Source organism: Artemia franciscana, chromosome 21 (genome assembly GCF_032884065.1).
Source record: "Artemia franciscana chromosome 21, ASM3288406v1, whole genome shotgun sequence".
In the NCBI taxonomy this organism is placed as follows: Eukaryota; Metazoa; Arthropoda; class Branchiopoda; order Anostraca; family Artemiidae; genus Artemia; species Artemia franciscana.
The window spans coordinates 20,110,629-20,126,522 of record NC_088883.1 but is presented as its reverse complement, the minus strand read 5'-3'; the positions used below and the strand labels follow the sequence as shown (position 1 = coordinate 20,126,522).

Sequence of the window (15,894 nt, the reverse complement as noted above, 5' to 3'; positions counted from 1 at the left end):
AAACGTTGAAAGGTTTCATCCCTATTTTGACCTGTTATATTATTATTAGTGAAAAGCAAAAATGGTAACGATTTAACAAATGGCGAAAATATAACAGTTCAAAATAGGGATGAACCCTTTTAATCGAGAGTGAAACAAATATAAAATTTTAAATGAATATTTCGGACACATGTACAATGTCCATAATCAGCAGTTAAACTCAATTAAACTTTTTTAATATAATATTCAGTAAAAAATTTATATTTGTTTCACTGTCGATTAAAAGGTTTCATCCCTATTTTGAGCTGTTATACTTTTATTATTAAAAAGCAAAAATGATTCAGTACCATTCTAACGTCCTTTTTTGAAGCAGAGGCATCTTTTTTTGCACCTTCTGATGAAACGTTTTTCTCCTTCGCAGCAACAACTGAAAGATTGTTGATAATTTGTCTAATATCAAAATCTGTGCCTCTGATCATGTCATCAATGGCTTCAGGTTTGATCTTTATACCTTCTTTGAAACAGATTGACATTATTAATCCCTAAAAAGAAAGGAAAACAAGTTAAACTTAAATAAAACTTGATAGATTATCCCTCCCACTCGGAAAAACTGAAAACCAGTAGCCTAAAGAGTCACATTAAACAATATCAACCCCTTCCTCTTTTAATCTCATCCCCGAAGAGTCAGAATCAGTGTGCAGCTGTGAAAGGATATATAATGAAGAGTAAAATTTTTTTATACAACTGTTTTTAGGCTTTTTGGTAAACATAATTTTTAAGTTAAGAGCCATGTTTGTACACAAATTCTTACTCAGAGGGAAAACTCTGTCTCGAGACAGAGAGGGAGACAGAGAGGGAGACAGAGAGGGAAAACAAAATGCAGGAAAACTCCTGTTTCATATATAAATGATTTACTAGACCATACTGCCTCTTCAGTTGCAAATTAAGTAAATGAAAATATAAAAAAGGGTATGGCATTTGAAACAAGACGGTAGAAAAAAAAAACTTTTAATAATAAGAAAAGTCCAAGTATCTCGATTTCAACGCGTCAAGAAACCTTCAACAAAGGACAAACAATTAAATAAAAGGCGAAACTAAACTAAATGAGGTGGTAGGCCAAAGTCTACCACCCATAGAACTAAGTTAACAGAATTGCAATAAGTTAAAGAACAGAGAAAAAAAACAATAGTAACATACAGGTAGATAATTTTTTACTTTTTTTTCAATTTGGAAATTCAAATACGTGTAGGAGGTCACTGTAATAGAGAGATAGATAATTCTATTTTGAAAAAAAAAAAAAAACAGAACATATTTGATGCACCTGCTAAGAAAACCCCTAAGGTCTTGTTGATAGCAGGTGGGTGTCTTCTATTCTATATATTCTAAAAACTGTTATTTTATATTATTCTACATGGTAATAATACTAAATCCCCACATATACAACAACCGTCCTACTTATATAAAGCTTTGAAAATAAGACATCTAGTATGGAAATGCTCAAACCCAAAGGAACATCAATTTCAGTAGATTTTAGATACTATTAAGAGATGAAATAAATAAATTCAGAAAAGACCTCTTTTTCAAACATTTTAACATTAGTCTAGGAAAATTGTGGAAAAAAAGGGGTCAACCTCAAGCAAATTGCTATACAAATGACTCTTTCACTACCCAACTCGAAAATATGTGCTGATTCCAAAAAGTTTACTGCTCTACCTCTTTTACAAATTTGAGTTTTTTGAGGTTGAATTTGAGGTTCAAGCAAAAATGTTGATCGAGTCAATACCAGCAATTGCGATTAGATGTGTCATTTCCACGTTTTTTTTTGCTCATGAACATGAAACTAAATGTTTAAAGTCAAACGAATTGTTTGGGGCTTAAAGCTTTGAGAGAGTGAGAAGTTGGGGGAGAGGTTGAGCCAGCAGGTGTATATTAAACTTGTCCTATGGCAAAACATTTGTAGCCTCGAATGATACTTGCAAAAATGATGCTTGCAAACATCACTTGTTGGTAGGAGCGTTTTTATCGCTAAATACTTCCCAGAAATTTTTCGAGGGATTTACTGTAAGGGACCTGGTTAAGACTTGTTTCATTTTCTGCAGCCTTAAATAAGATAAGCATGACCTTCTCTCCAGCTTTTCTAATGCCATCTTTTGTAAAAGCTGAATCTAGGAATAGTCCGGCAATATCCAGGAAGTTTTCTTTTTTGGCGTGGTTCAGTTGTGTAGATTTTCCTATCCCATAAGTTCTTGGAGTCAAACAGCATGCGAGAAAGGCATGGAGAAGAATTTGGTCGCAAAGGGTGTCACCAAGTTTCAATTCCGCTGCTAATATATTCCAGAGACGCCCTCCAGTTTTCTGTGATTTTGACTCGGAGTGAAAAAATATCGGTTTACAGACTCGCTTCGTGTGGTACAGTAAAAGGACTAGTAAGTCCATATCTTCTCCTATAAAGACATTGGGTTGGCTTCCTGCAGACTCGACGGCAGTCATCACGATCAGCAGGTCAGCATCGCTTGGCGGCAGGTACATTTTACATCCCACATCATTAAGGTAGCAGGACAGCATGCTCATGATTGCCTGCATGCTTTCTGCATTGCTAAGGAAACCATCTTTTTTTTTTTTTTTTTTTTTTTTTTTTTTTTTTACTAAACAAGGCATCTTCGGCTGAATGCTGGTCTTAGGACAGCCTTTCGACCTGCTCCTCTTCCTATGCGTCACGTCTCTAATGGAGGGTCCAGATAAATATCCGTCAAACGATATGAAAGCGCATCCATATTTTCGCTTCACTTAGTCCACGTATTTGGTGCAGATATCCGCGTACATGCTGCATTTTCTCCCAAGGCAAACATGTAGAAGGGCCACACCATCTAGTACATATTGAGGTTCATCCAAACTTTAAAGCACGCAATCTGTTTTTGATTGCAGACCTCCAACTTCGCGTCAGATCGCATGGGCAAGCACTGGTTTGTCCACCAGCCGAAGAGGACCATTCGGCTCAAATAACGAAGGTGGCGGGAAGCAGAGTTCGTACTTGAAAAACGTCTGGAGTTCTTCATCTGAACTGTTTGCAACAATGACCAGCCTTTGAAACATCAAAGCAGGGTCAACGGTAGGCGGGCTCTGCTGCTGACTTCAGATTACTTTGCACTCTCATAGTAATTGCAGTTGCTTTCTTGTTGAAAGTGTAAACTTTTGCGTCTTTTCCTGTCATCATTCAGAATTTTCCCACCTATTGGTATGGCCTCGTCTACCTCCACCTGCTCATTCGCAATCTTACCAGTTACTATATTCTAGAGAGATGGCTCCAAACTAATTTCAAAATTTTCAGGTATTTTTCTAGTTTGAAAAAAAAATTAAAATTATCACTCAGACATCATAAATATTTTAAAAAGGGAGTTATGCACAACTAATATCTTAAAAAGGGAGTTATGCACAACTAATGTTTACGAAAAGGTAAATATAGAGGATGAGAATTTAATTGAAAAGACTGAAGAAATACTTTTTAAAAATTTTAATATTAAAATAAATGACAATGATAAAAAGTTCCATTTCCTATATTGGACTGTAAATTTTCATAAGAATCCCCCTAAACCACGGTTTATTGCTGGAGCAGCTAAATGTCCAACCCGCATTGCTGCTACTGACCTCTCTTTAATTTTAAAGGAAATTGTAAATAAACTTAAAACCTATTGTTCTGGTGTTAAAAAAATTTTCGAATTTTAATCCATATTGGAGTGTTAATAATTCACTACAGGTGATAGATTCTTTAACAATGGTTTCAGCTAAAAGAATTGAGTCTTTCGATTTTGCGACAATGTATACTAATTTATCACTTAATGTAGTGTTTGATAATTTAAAAACTGTTATCAAGAAATCTTTCCTCTTATCTAGTAAAAGGTTCTTAAAAATAGACACTTATAATAAAAAAGCTATATGGACAAATTGCTTTAATACTACAGTTAACTTGAGATGTTACAGCTTGGATATGATTTTTGAGTTATTAGAATTTGTTTTATACAATACTTATATAAGATTTGGTGGTGATTTGTACAAGCAAATTGTGGGAATTCCCATGGGGGGGGGGGAATGCCAGCCCATTTATAGCTGACTTGTTTTTAAGTCAACTAGAATATAAATATATGATGGATAAGAATAATCCAATTAATTTAAAACATGTTTTGTCAAATAATAAAAGATATTTAGATGATATTTTGGTCTTAAATTGTAAGGATTTCATTGATATTTCTAAAAATATATATCCATCAGAGCTTATTCTTGAACCTAGTCATGGCGCTGGTCATGAAGATCATTTTTTAGATTTAAATATTAATATTTGTGATAATAATAAATTAAGTTTTAAAATGTATAATAAAACGGATGATTCTGATTTTGAAGTGATTAGTTTCCCATTCCCTGAATGTAAAATACACTCAAATATCACATATTCAGCGTTTTTCTCACAGTTACTTCGCTATGCAAGGATTGGTAGTAATTATATTGATTTTAAAAATAGATGTAAAATCTTAAGCCAAAAATTGATATCAAGAGGTTTTTCTGCAAATAAATTAACTTGGCATTTTAAAAAATTTAGTTTTCATTATAACGAACTTTTAAATAAATATCAAAAGAATTATCTAGAAATAATTAAAGAAATTTTCAACTAATTTCGGAGGTTCGAGAATTGCTGTTGCAGCGCCATTTATTTTAAATTGGGTTTCTAATTGAGTGGATTTTTTTTTAAAAATTAGCCACATGGTAAAGATGAATTCTATAATTGTTTAGTTCATTCAGGTTTTTTGCAATGTGTTAATATTTGTGATTTGGCAAAATTTATTATATTTAGTTTACCTATTGTTGCTAAAAAGAGGGATATATTAACAGGATAAGCTTGTTTTGGTGTTACTTGGTTGTTTTACATTTGCTGTTTTTTTTCTTTCATAGGCATGTATTTTGGGGGTGATACCTGACACGGGGATGCCATGGATATTCTGTGGTAGCCACAACACTGTGCTGGGTAGAGAATTTAAAGTGGCGAAACCCTATATAGGCCAGTGTATTCTCCTGATGAGCCCTTGTGTTGGGTTGTTGCCTTTAATTATTTGTCGTTTTTATTTTTTCTATTGTTTGGTAAATGAAGACTTATACTTATTGACGACATGACTGCCTGTCCATGGATTATTCTTTATGGTTGATTGTGTATGGCTATGCTGTTTGACCTATGTGATTGTATGGATGAGTAGGGTTAAGGCCTCATTCAAGTGCTGGTCTATATTAATCACTAATTTAGGAAAACAGTCTTCCTTTTCTCCTTCTGTCTCTCTTTTTTTTGTGTGTGTTTGTGCTGTTGCATTGGTGATTTCTCTTTTCATGATAATAGCATTAGCGATTTTGCTAAAATTTACAGGAATTGTTCTAGTTTCAATTGACTTATCAGATTGATACATAGTTATTATGGAATTTGAATAGAAAAAAAATTGTCGGCATTAAATCGCAACTACGTCAATTATATACATCTAGCAGAAATATAAATTAGCACTTCATAAAAAAAAATTATTAGCACTTACATAAAATTTAGTCAATAAAAGAAATGTAAAAAATGGACATGTCGATATGCTTTAGCATTCAGTCTCAAGGAAATACAAGTACCCAATAGGTAGATTCAAATCAAAATAGGCGGCGAATTTTTTTAGAATTTATAAAAAAAAATTCTCTGCCGTCAGTCATATGGAATTATTGAAAGTCCAAGTGCAGAAAAATTTGTTATATAAAATGAATATATTCGCTTTATATAATTTGTCAGTGTCCGTAACTCCAAGCCAATTGCTAATCTGAAAAAAAATGGCAAGTATCTGAGGCGAGAATTTCTCCAGACTATTTTTACAAACTGTAAGTTTCCTGATGGTCAAAAGAGAGAATAGGTTTTCATTTTCTTTTGGAAACCTGACACTTGGAACCAAGCGAGCATTCTCATTATATGTTGCGTTTAGGCAATATATTCCACTAAACTATAACAATTTTATATAGTTTAGTGAGTATAGCCTGTTTTGTCTTATGGCTGGGGAACCATGTTAAAACTTCTAAGAAGGTTTTTCCTTCTTTTCTTTTGAGGGGGGAAGGTGGGCGGAGTGAAATGTTTTCCTCTGATCCTCAGAAAAGAATACACGCTACATTTTCGTCTTTTTAGGTTTTTACTTTCTCTAGTTTTAAATATTTTATATATAGAGGCTATATAAACGGTTAGTAGAAATTAGTTACCACAATAAATAGTCATTTACCCTAATCTGTTCAATCCTTGGTCTTGGCATTCTTAGATCGAAGCAATAGCCAACAAGACTCCGAATTTTTGGATGAGATCTGTCGTTACAAATACAGATGATTGGAATACGACTTGATTTGATTAACTGAATTAATTCTTGTATACCTCCTCTGTCTTCATTGCCGGCCATTCCGTCAACTTCGTCCATAATCAGTAAATGATTCGCAGATGGCTTTTGATCTTTTTGACCTTCAAAATTAAACAGAATAAATTAAGTTAAAACCAAAATTTTTGAATGTCATTTCAAGGCCGTATCCAGGTGGTAAGGAGGTTTGACCCCCCCCCTCCCCCAAATGTGTGCCCGACTCGTAAAAACGTTAAAAAATGAATACAACAAATTCTGATGCACTTTTAAGTTTTTTTTTTTTTTTTTTTTTTTTTTTTTTTTTTTTTTTTTATCTATTATATCTGTCTACATAAGCCTGGCGCCTCTTACAATATCCTTTCAGCATCTAAGAATGTCCTCTTTGGACATCAAAATCTGAAGTTGGAAAATGGTCTGTCTGACAGTCTGAAAGCTGGAAGTCTGAAGACTGGGGCTTGACGGGGTCTCAAAATTAATTTAGTAAACAGAATAAATTAAGTTAGACCGAAGAGATAAAATCAAAAGTGCACACGATTTCTTGAGTTTGTAGCTTTATTACTTATTACAAAAAGAAATATAATGTAGATAAAAGAGTACAAAGAGAAGGGCAAAAAAAATAACAACAAACAGAAATTAAAAAGTCCTACGAATTATACTTTGACAAAAACAAACTGACTAATGAAAAGCAGAAGACCAAAAGGAAGAAAAGAAAAGAATAAAGGAGAAAAGAAATCTAAACAAATATCCTTAAAATGGCTTAAAAAAATTTTAGATTATAGTTGCAGAAAAGTGGAAGTGAAAAAGCTGAATAGACTCCAAGCTTGCAGGTAAGAAACCATATAAGACTTTGCAGGATAGGGACTGTAGGCAAAGCCTTCGTGAGCAATGCAACAACACATGATTACGATAAATAAACATGAGAATAACGATTCCAAGCATAAACAAAAACTAAAAATAGTAAATTTATTTCTAAAATCCTAAAAAAAGCTTTTATCTGAAAATCTACCGAAAAGCAATTTACTGCTCTTAGGAAAAATCGAAAATTTTTAAAACTAACAATGAAGGCTAAAGACTTTTATCCCAAATTGGGACAAAACAAACTAAATTTTGTCATTATGAAAAATTAATACTTCTCGTTACTAGAGAAATTTTTTTTTTTGAGACTGAAAATGAAAACTTCGGCAAGTTTTAGCAAAACGTGTTTTAGAATAGCTATAAATTGTCATGACAGCCCCGAGCTTTCAATTTTTGGCTTAAAAATTCCAACATTTCTTTAGATATGATATTGAGTTAATATACTTACGACCTATCATGTACAAAAGTTGCCTTAGAATATCCAATGAGCGCTATGAATTATTCAAAATAAATCATGTTCAAGTTCTATTTATTTTCATAAAATAACAATAACAAAAACAATATCCCAAAGGGCTCAGAATGGCCCGTTATTTGGGAAACGGCATACAATAAATAAAGAATCATAAAAACTTGTCATAAACATACTAAACAACATCTAAATATAAATATGTAAGGAAAAGAAATTAACTCACCGGCAGTCCCCACAAAACGGCGACCCTCACATCACCCGATAATAAAATACAAATTAAAATTCACGCGTCATCGAGGATACAACACCAACAAAACAACAACCCAAAAAAAGGAAAAAAAATAAATAAACCATAAGAAACATTTAATAAGAAGCCTTTAATAAGAAACTTTTCATCTGTCTCTTAAAGGAGCAAAGTGTTCGTGACTGCCGGATCTCAGCGGGAACCAAGTTCCAAGCACGTCCCACAGTCACGGCCAGGCCGAAGTCTGAACGAACCGAAGGACTAGCTGGAATCATCACATCCTCCCGGTTACGAACGATGTAAAAATTTACTTCCCCTACTAGTTTAAGCAGTCCCGAAAAACAACATGGGAGATCTCCCTGGAAATATTGATATGCCAACGAAGATAGAGATAAAACATAAATATCTTTAATTTTGAGGAGGTCAAGAGGAGTGTGTGTGGCCGACTGGAGAATTCTTGCCGCTTTCTTATAAAGATTGTGAATAGGAGCAAGTACCGAGGGAAATGTGGAGATCCACACAGACGAACAGTAACATATATAAGGGTAAATCAAAGAAAAGTATAAAAGACGGAGGATAAGGAAAGGCAATAAACGCTTTAATTTTCGGATGATCCCAAGTCCACAGGAAATTTTCACTCTTATTATTTGAACATGCCACTTAAATGATAAATTTTCATCCAAAAGAACTCCCCGGAATCGCACATACCGATCCGGGGGACGACTTATGGAGCCTCTTGGTGTATGAAGCTCAGTAATTATTTATTTATTTATTTATTTTCTTTATTTCCCTCAAAAAATGAGGAGTACGCTACAATATAATAAAAAGAAAAAACAAATGATAACACTTACAATCAAAACCTATCAAATATTCATCCAACACTTAAAAAAAAAGATATAAAACACTTGCTAAATAAATTAGCCTATAAATCATGAAGAGCCAGAACTGTTACTAAAAAACGGAAATAAATTGTGGCCTAAAAGATTAATTTTCGCCCTATCTTCAAATGTTTTAGATTTTTTCTTTATACAGACTACAGGATCCTTCACATTAAGTTTTAAAACAATCTCAGTGTTACTAAGAGAAAGGGGGAAACCAAATAAAAATTTACAAAATTTAAAATAAGAAACTTTAATGGGCGAAAGATCAGAAGGTCTGAAATTTCGGAAGAGGAGGGACGGGAACAATACGTGAGGCAGAGCAACAGCGCTATACATACGACCAAGGACGTCCTGACGGTAAGGACCCCGAAAACGAATTAAAAGACCAAATGCCTTGCGTAGTTTCATCTGAACATGCTGAACCAGGACTGGTTTGAAATCTCTTTTCGAAGCAGCATAAGGTAATCCCAAATAAGTGACTATTGGCGACGACTGAAAAATAACACCATTGCCGCAATCGAGAGTCGCCCTGACATTATCCTCTAAACAATTTACAACAAAAAATTGACATTTTTCAAAACTGATAGAAAGGCCCAAACCTTTTAAACAATTAATTAAAATATTAAAATAGAAACAAGACAAGACTTGGACCGGCTTAGAAGGATAATGTCATCAGCATATGCAATGTAAGACAGATTTCGAGATAATGAAACAAACGAGCAGGAAAGAGAATTAAGGGCAGTAACTAAACAAGAATTGAATATATAAGGAGAAATAATTCCTCCTTGTCTAATTCCTCTACCCACGTGAATTAATTTGGACTGAGATGAAGACGAACTCGGACAGATACGGATCTTTAAACCAGAATACGAAGAGCGAAGGACTCGTATGACAGCTAGGAGCAATCCAGCATGGACTAAAGTGAGCATAGCGGATGCATGAGAAATGTTATCAAAGGCCCCTTTGATATCAATGAAGAGGGCGTATAGTGGTTGACCAGAGATTCTCGCTTCTTCGATAACTTTGCTGAAAGATGCATGGTCACATCCCAAACCTCTCTTGAAACCAACTTGATTAGAACCAGTGTCAAGAATTTCAAGAAGATCCTTCAAACACAACTCAACCACTTTCCCAATCATAGAACCCCTAGTAATTGGCCTCCAGGAACTACAAGATGACAAGTCTTTTTTCCCACTCTTAGGAATAGGCGTAACTATGCCAATATAGAATGACGATGGTACTAAACCAGTAGTAAGTAAAAGGTTGAAAAATGTCAGTAGAGTAATAAGAAAAGAAGAAGGAGCAAGTTTGAGGTGATTAGCAAATAAACCATCATGATCCTTAGCCGACTGTGCCTTTAACGTTTTGATTGCTCCACGTAACATATCCTCAGAAATCCTGTAATCAGTTGAAAAATTCTTCAACCTTTCATCTAATTGCAACACAACACTGTTAGAATCGTGCGAAGTCGAAAACTTAGAAAAATAATTTTCCCACTCTTTTAGCGATGGTGTGGAATTAGCATCAGGCATTGCCTCGGAGAACTTTCCAAAGGAGATTCTTGTCCTTGTCGTTATCAATGTTTGAAGAAGCTTCTTCTATGACCAGGCTATTATGACGGCGGAGCTCCGCTTGGAATTCGGCCTTTCTCTTTTTCATTAGCAAAAAAACTGGATGCGAGTCTCTTGGCTTACCGAGGGCCCGCCATTCCCAATACGCTTGTTTAGCCGCCTTATTAGAATTTACCAAAAAAGGATTGAGGCTCCAAAAAGGTTTCTGCGCGCCCAATCTTACCCTATTAGTAGGAAAAACTGTCGCAGCACCATACTTTAAGCAATGGATTAATTCAAAATAAAGCCAATTAATAGTCAAAGAGGGATTACTGTCCATTGAATCCAAACTATCAGGGATATAAACTTTATCAATTAAAGTCCCAACTCTTTCTTGGTAAAGCGGTCTAAAATTTGGATTCCAATCAACCCGATCAAAAGAGTTAGGAAGCTTATTACCAGAAAAACGAACTGGGGGAGGACGAGAAGCCAAAGGGGGTATAAGGAACTGAAGCGGCATGTGGTCACTAACGGGGAAATCTTCGATTACACTAACCACAGGCAAAGGATCACTTGGGTTAGAAGAAAAAACATGATCAATATTAGTTGTACTACCACTCCAATGGATATAAGTAAAATCCTGGGATTTCGGTAAAACAGAAAAATTAGGAAGACAAGAAGATAAAATTGTACTCCTTTCATTTGCTATATTTGGATCACAGTTAAAATCACCTAAAATATAAGTACGCAAATTTGACTGTAAACTAGAGACAAAACGACTAAGATTAAAACAGCATTGAGTAAACGCATCAAAAGAAATATCATCATGGTAATCAGTCGGAAAATAACAATTAATTAAAACTACATTTGAAAAACTACAAGCTAAAAAAATTGTATCAATTGCTAGAATAGCTGCATTAAGAGACTTGGGCAAAATAGTAGCTAAACCACCGGAGGGACGTCCACCAGTCGGTGTAGCGGGAACAGCAAAAATATCATGCTGAGTAGACAGACTAGAAAGCAGATTCAAGGAATGATCAAGGAGGTGGTGTTCCTGAAGACATAATAACGATGATTTTTCATTCAAAAAACTATGAAGTACAGGTAATTTCTCTAACACACCATTTGAATTAAAGGACGTAATACAAAGTAATACATTCATTTACAAGATTTCTTTAAAATCGGACGCCTAAAGCTGTAAACTGGATGATCATTCGAGCCACAACTGGCGCATTTAACTGGCGCTTGACATGGGGAGTCTTTAGGCGAAATGTGATTACCGCTACATCGGACACATTTGAAACATTCAGATTTACATTGATTTTGAACATGGTTAAAACTTTGACATTTAAAACAACGTCTAGTCTGGATACGATCACGTTCCACTCGGAAAAGCTCATAACCGAATTTGATGCCATGTTTGATGTAAAAATGCAGGTATTCTTCTGTTTGAAAAATAACTCTTACAGTTTGCGATTTTCCTAGCCGGTTAAACTCGATTATACCCGGAAAGTCCAATGCGTAGGCACTAACATCAAAATCAATGTCCACACTCCTGATAATTCCAAAAAATCGCCGAGGCTTGGAAGTTATTATGCTTTCAGGAAAATTAACCTTTAGATCACAACTGAGCTTCGATGCATCTTGACACCGATACCATAACACTATCCTTAGTTGCTTTAACATAACGAATATTTGCACACCCTGTCTTATCAAGTTCTTTCTTGCGGCAGATAGGATCCTTCAGTAGGAGAGTGGCTGGGTTTTTTATCACTATGGTCTCTAATGGGACAGTCTTTTGTGGGAGAGGCGGCCATTCATGGTGGGGCACAGTGGGGGGATTGAGATCAAGATCATTGCCAGGCGTTATTTTTTTTCTCTAAATTAGATTCGATACGCTCAATAGAAGAAAGTGTTTTTTCAAGCTTTCGGGAATAGTCATAAACAAGTTTATCAAGCCGGACGCTGATGCCAGGCTTTAATACTGGACATTCATTAAAGCTCCGTGGGACGATTACAGGCCATATGAACTGTTTCGAATCAAGTTCTATGATAACACGCATTATGTCCGAGGCAGTAGTCTTTTCAGCTGTTTTTCCTCTCCTTTCTTGCAATCTACCAGCTTTACGACACAGACATGCGAGCAGCGTTTTCGCTACATTCAACTACTCTAAACGATAAAATCCTGCCATTGCGTTAGATATTTCATCAACACTTATTCCTGCTTTCAACGAATCAAGAGCGAAGAATAATATCGAATTAACTACGACATGCGAAATTCCTGTCTCTAACACAAAAGTCTTATCAAAATCACATGCATTGACTGGCTGGCTTGTGACGTCAGATATATTGTCACTTACAATTATTTCAGTGGAATGTTTATTTGGTCTTGAAATAGACTGGATTGACAAGTCCACGCTTCGACTGCATGAATTTTCAGCTACAGAATTAGTATTAGCGGGAATGGATTTTTGACTGCTGATTATCGGGGATATACAGGGATTATTATTAGAGATGCAAGATTCATGTACTTCATCGTTATTTGAACAGATTAAGCAAATCCAATTCGGTTTTTCTTTACGCTCAATTGGGGAAATGCCTGCACACTGTGGGTGAAACATCTTGAGACAATTTGTGCATTGCAGGGTAATTCCCTTGCCGCAAGATCGACCACAACCAGGACAAATAAATATTGACATTTCTCACTCCTTAGATCTGGGGTTAAATAAGCAAGGCCAAAAAATGAAATTTTTTTAGCCGAAATCTTTAGCGCTCCATTAAGCTTATAATGCAATAGAATCCTTTATGTAGGTCAATAAGTATAGTAGGGATTATGCGTCACTATAATCCCTATTGCGAAATTAAGAAATTGTGGGGCAGCTCACACCTTTACGAGAAAAAATAAGAAGGTAGGACTTTTTTACATTTAAAGTTAGTTGATTTATGTCAAACCAAAAGAGTATTTTCTCAGTCATTGCTTGAAGCTTTAGAATAAGGGATGATTCATCCGGAGCTGCAGCACCTAAAGTAGTGTCATCTGCAAATGCTATTAATTCTTCTTGACTATTAGGTGTGAACACCAACGTACTCTGAGAGTAAGATTTGTGACACAATCCACAGCAAACATTGTTAATTGGGGTGTTAAAAAGTCGGTAGAGATCGTTCACATATATGAGGAAGAGGGTTGGCCCAAGGGTAGAACCTTGGGGTACTCCATATTCAATTGGAACTTTTTCGTCTGTAACTTCTGTGGCGATAGATTTGCCAGTTAGGTATGACGAGAACCAAGACAATGCTTCCCCACGGACACCAAAATGACAAAGTTTACCAATGAGAATCTTATGTGTAAGGCTGTCAAAAGTTTTCTTTACATCAAGAAAAATGGCTGCAGGAATAAGATTAGAATCTAAAGATCGTCGTATAAACTGAATAAGTCTATTACAAGCATGTTCTGTAGAATACTTTGCGCGAAACCCAAACCGATGCTGATGGAAAAAAAATTTAGCTTCAAGAAATCTCACCAGACGTTTGAGCATTGCTCTTTCAAATATCTTCGAGAACACTGACAGAAGAGAGACCGGTTTGTAGTTCCCAGGGTCCTTTCTGTCACCTCCTTTAAAGAGAGCTATAACACAAGCAAGTTTAAGACGTTGGGGAAATACTCCTAGTTCAAATGACCTATTAATCAAGTAGTAAATTGGGATGATAATCGAAGGAAGAATATGTTTAATTACTTTAGCAGAAATTTGGTCGAAACCGGCTGAAGAATTCTTTAAAGACAGAACAATATTTCTAATTTCCTGCACCGTAACCTCCCCAAGAACCATTGATTCCAAGCACGAGGGACCTAAGAACTGCTTCCAAGACTGTGACACAGAGGAATAAGAAACGCTATTAACAGTTTTTTCCGCAAAGAATTCCGCAAAGAACAGTTTTCTGTAAAGAATTTATTCATATGATGTCGAATTTGGCCTTTTTCTGTTACAAGTTGATCATCTACAATGAGAGACTTAGAAACATTAAAATGTTAATAAGGCTATGATAATAAAATATTAATAAAGCTATTATGAGCACCATTCCCCCCATTTTCCGCAGCATGAAGACGTGGATAAATAAAGATTTACAATTATTTAATTAATAACAGACAACAATTAACAATTATACCCTTTTTTTACCCAAATAATTATACCCTAACAATCTACCAGCCTATAATATATTAACAATAATTCACCAAAATTTCATTTAAAGAATCATCCGATACCATCATCGTTTCTAGCTGCACCCTAACTATATTTTATAATGGGGCATTTTAATCTAAAAGAACTATAACAACTTTTGATTGGTCAGCAACATATTTTGCCGATTATTGTACAATCAGAAAGTCATAAGACTCCAGTGATAAAAAAAAGAGGGCAAAAAGGAACGTTCCAATCGCTTTGCGTCATGTAACCAAATTCAGAACAAAAAATTATAAATAATTCTGCTCCAATAATCTGGTATGCCCAAAATACTTTATTCGAAATTACAATACGGAAGGCGAAAAGGTTTAGCATTAATCTGCATAAAGGGTATCGTGCAGCAAAGCCACTTACCACGAGCAAAACTAGCAAGAGATTTAGTTGTTAAAAGTTCCGATACTTCTTCCTTTAAAAGTCTCTTTGATCTTGTATCAGAGGCGTTCATTTCAACCACATCAAAGCCTAGGTCTTTGGCTACTACGTGTGCTGTTGTAGTTTTTCCAATTCCCGGCGGGCCAGATATTAAGGCAGCGTTGTAAAATCCCCCGTCATCATCTTTTGCCCAAAGAGCTGAAAAGAAATATTTCCACTTTACTATCGAAGAATTAACTAGGTCCAGGGCAGCAGTTCGATTATAGATCAAGACACACAGGGAAGAGATAGGAGTTCTATTCTATTGCCTGAAACTATATCAAATTCTTCATCAAAGAACCCTTTTCCACGATTCTTCCCTTTTGAAGGACGATGACGGGCACATACAGAGGGATTATTTCCGTGATGGAGGAGGGAAGGGGATGAGAGAAAGCCAAAAAACCGCCAAACTAAAAATTTTAGAAGCGACAGTCAAATTCATAGATTTCATGTTGTTCTCATCCGTTGCTCTTCACGCTAAAAGTTTTACTTTTCTCCCAACTCTGTAAGAGCGACTCCTGAAACACTAGGGCCGATGAATTTGAATGAGGATTATTTTCAAAAAACTTTAAAACTTTAAAATAAAGAGAAAGGGGTGATAGAGGGGAAGCTCCCCTTATAAACGAAATAGTTTCTGCTCTTTCATGTTTTACTGTCAGTTGAAAAAAAATTGTAAACCATAAAAATTATTCTGACCAACGATACAACACAGCACTTTTAGCTTATTCAAACGTTTTCTTATGCAACATAGTTCAAATATATCAGCTTATGGCGTCTATTGTTTTGGGTTCAAATAAAGTTCAAATAAGTTTGATAAGAATCGTCTTAGGGTCTGGGTTAATTTGGGCCGTATTAGAAAAGCAAAT

At 35.3% G+C, this 15,894-nt stretch overlaps 1 protein-coding gene across 1 annotated transcript in view; it reads right to left on the bottom strand.

The window, feature by feature from the left end:
- Window positions 1-15,894, bottom strand: part of LOC136040951 (replication factor C subunit 1-like) — a 77,860-nt gene that overhangs the window by 21,321 nt on the left and 40,645 nt on the right. The window contains 3 exon segments of the mRNA XM_065725401.1: window positions 327-521; window positions 6,255-6,484; window positions 14,972-15,187. Coding sequence (XP_065581473.1) covers window positions 327-521; window positions 6,255-6,484; window positions 14,972-15,187 — 641 coding nt within the window.